We start from the raw sequence: 2050 nt of genomic DNA, 5'->3' as shown, positions 1-2050 counted from the left end.
TAAAATTTGATTATTACCCAGATTGGTCCACCTTAAATGCCATTCAAGCACTTTTTTAAGGTTTCTTGCATCCTATATTCATATTCATCATTGCATTCTATTTTGCTCCTGTCAATGCAAGTTCTATCCAAAACAAAAGTACAAAGAAAAATGAGGTTCAATACCATCACATGCTTCTCAATTTTATACCGTGGCCCCTTGTACTCCTTCAAAAGAGCTTGCGTCTGGTTTTGATCCAGCTTCATCACCCTAAATCAAGAAAGAGTTACAAAACAAAACCAGCAAAGAATTTAAAGAAAATAGTTTCCATGAGTTTGTGAATACTAACCATTTAGCGTTGCGAAAGCTCTTTCCTCCTGGTGTTTCTTTCAAATCCACAACAAAATCCCTATAACCATAAGAAATCCCACTATCCTCCTTAAAACTCAACAGCTTTACTTGATCACTCTTCAAGTATTTCCGAAAATCATTATATCTCAGTTTTGGCAACTCTTCCATATTCTTATCAAACTCCTTTTCTTCCGATAAACTAGCACCGAAAACCTGTTTAGGAACATAAAGTTTACCTTTATATTCCCTCAAAATATCCGGCAAATAAACCTCCTCTTCAGACTTCATTAAATTTCCTTGGTCACTCTCTTTATCATTTTCACTCATCAATACCTTCGAATTCAACCACCTCAATGTATTGAAAAACCGGTTACCAAAACCATTTTTCCTCAAATCGTCCTTTTCTTTCTGTGTATACAATCTATTCCCAGTCAAATACTTGGGTTCCACTCGGCTAGGATTTGTCCTTAAAACCCGATTAACAAAGTCGTCGCTCTCTACAAAAGAAGGCACTGAATTTGTATTGGGATTCCGCAAAATTGCTCGTGGGCAGTGGAAAAGATGCAGTCTTTTGGGGTTTCTTAAAGAAATCTGCAAATTTCTGCGACACTCTTGAAGTGGAAATTTTGTGGGCAATCTAATTAAGGGTTTCGGATAGAAAAACATTGGTGAAATTGGGTTATTGACTGTGCCCACAGGAGAGGAATACATCGTTCTTTTGCAAAGGTTAGGTCTTGTATTCAATCAGGTTTCAAAGATTGTGTTCCAAAAATAAAAATCAGGTTTCAATACGTCTGTTCATATATGTGCGAGGAAGGTTTTAATACGTCTGTTCATATATGTACGTATAGAGAGAGAGAGAGAGAGAGAGAGAGAGAGAGAGAAGTTTGTTAGGGTATAACAGTTTAAAGTTGGCTTTGGAGGGAAAACAGGTTTGCAGGAAAATGTCACTACTCGTCCCTCAAATTACAACTTTATTTCATATCGGTCTCCTAAATTCAATTTGTTGCGATTTAGTAACTCTTTATATTTATGTTTCAATTTGAGCACTCAACTTATTTTTTTTTCGATTTGCCCATTTTAAGTTATTAAATTCTTGCCTAGTCAATTGAATGCATCTATCTAACTAGCTATATTTATAACCTGGCCGAAGAAATAGGTAAGCTCCTATGTCACTTTTCCATATATTGAATATCATATCAAGAGAAAATCAATTTTTTGGATGATTTTATCATTAATATAATTTAATTTTTTCAATAATACAACTGTAATTAATTGTTTCAATAATACCATATTTTTTGTTTTTCAATATGTATTTACTTATTTTAATTATTTGAACCATTTGAAACAATATTATCATTAATTATTTTGCCAATAATTTAGTCATGATAAATGTACATTTGACATATTCATTTTACTTGGTTGGATAGTAAATTTAAATTTACTTAAAAAATTGGAGCAAAAAGTGAATATTTTTAGAGTTTTCTTCCAATTGATTTATTCAATGAAGGTTAACATAGAGATAATGTAAATGGAGGACATAATGCGTAACTATAATAAATAATTTCAATTGATACATTCAATGTATATTAAGCAAATACGAAAAATAATAGTATTCTTTGGATGTCCAGTTCATATCAAAACGGCAAATGAAGGTAGGGGTGAAAGCGGTTCAATTTGGACGGTTTCTACTATGTTTTCAACTCAAACCATTTTATGC

At 32.7% G+C, this 2050-nt stretch overlaps 1 protein-coding gene across 1 annotated transcript in view; it reads right to left on the bottom strand.

The window, feature by feature from the left end:
* The window catches only part of LOC111375503 (probable inactive ATP-dependent zinc metalloprotease FTSHI 1, chloroplastic), a 7301-nt gene extending 6144 nt beyond the window's left edge, over positions 1-1157 (bottom strand). Inside the window, exons 1-2 of the mRNA XM_022998341.1 lie at positions 329-1157; positions 52-249 (exon numbers count right to left, since the gene is read on the bottom strand). Of these exons, the coding sequence (XP_022854109.1) occupies positions 52-249; positions 329-1041 (911 nt within the window). The 5' untranslated portion in view covers positions 1042-1157. The remainder of the gene's footprint in view (positions 1-51; positions 250-328) is intronic.
* Between the last annotated feature and the right edge of the window lie 893 nt (positions 1158-2050).

This window comes from Olea europaea, unplaced genomic scaffold (genome assembly GCF_002742605.1).
Source record: "Olea europaea var. sylvestris unplaced genomic scaffold, O_europaea_v1 scaffold138, whole genome shotgun sequence".
Lineage (NCBI taxonomy): Eukaryota > Viridiplantae > Streptophyta > Magnoliopsida > Lamiales > Oleaceae > Olea > Olea europaea.
The sequence above is the reverse complement of the archived record's forward strand: the minus strand, read 5'-3'. Positions and strand labels throughout refer to the sequence as shown.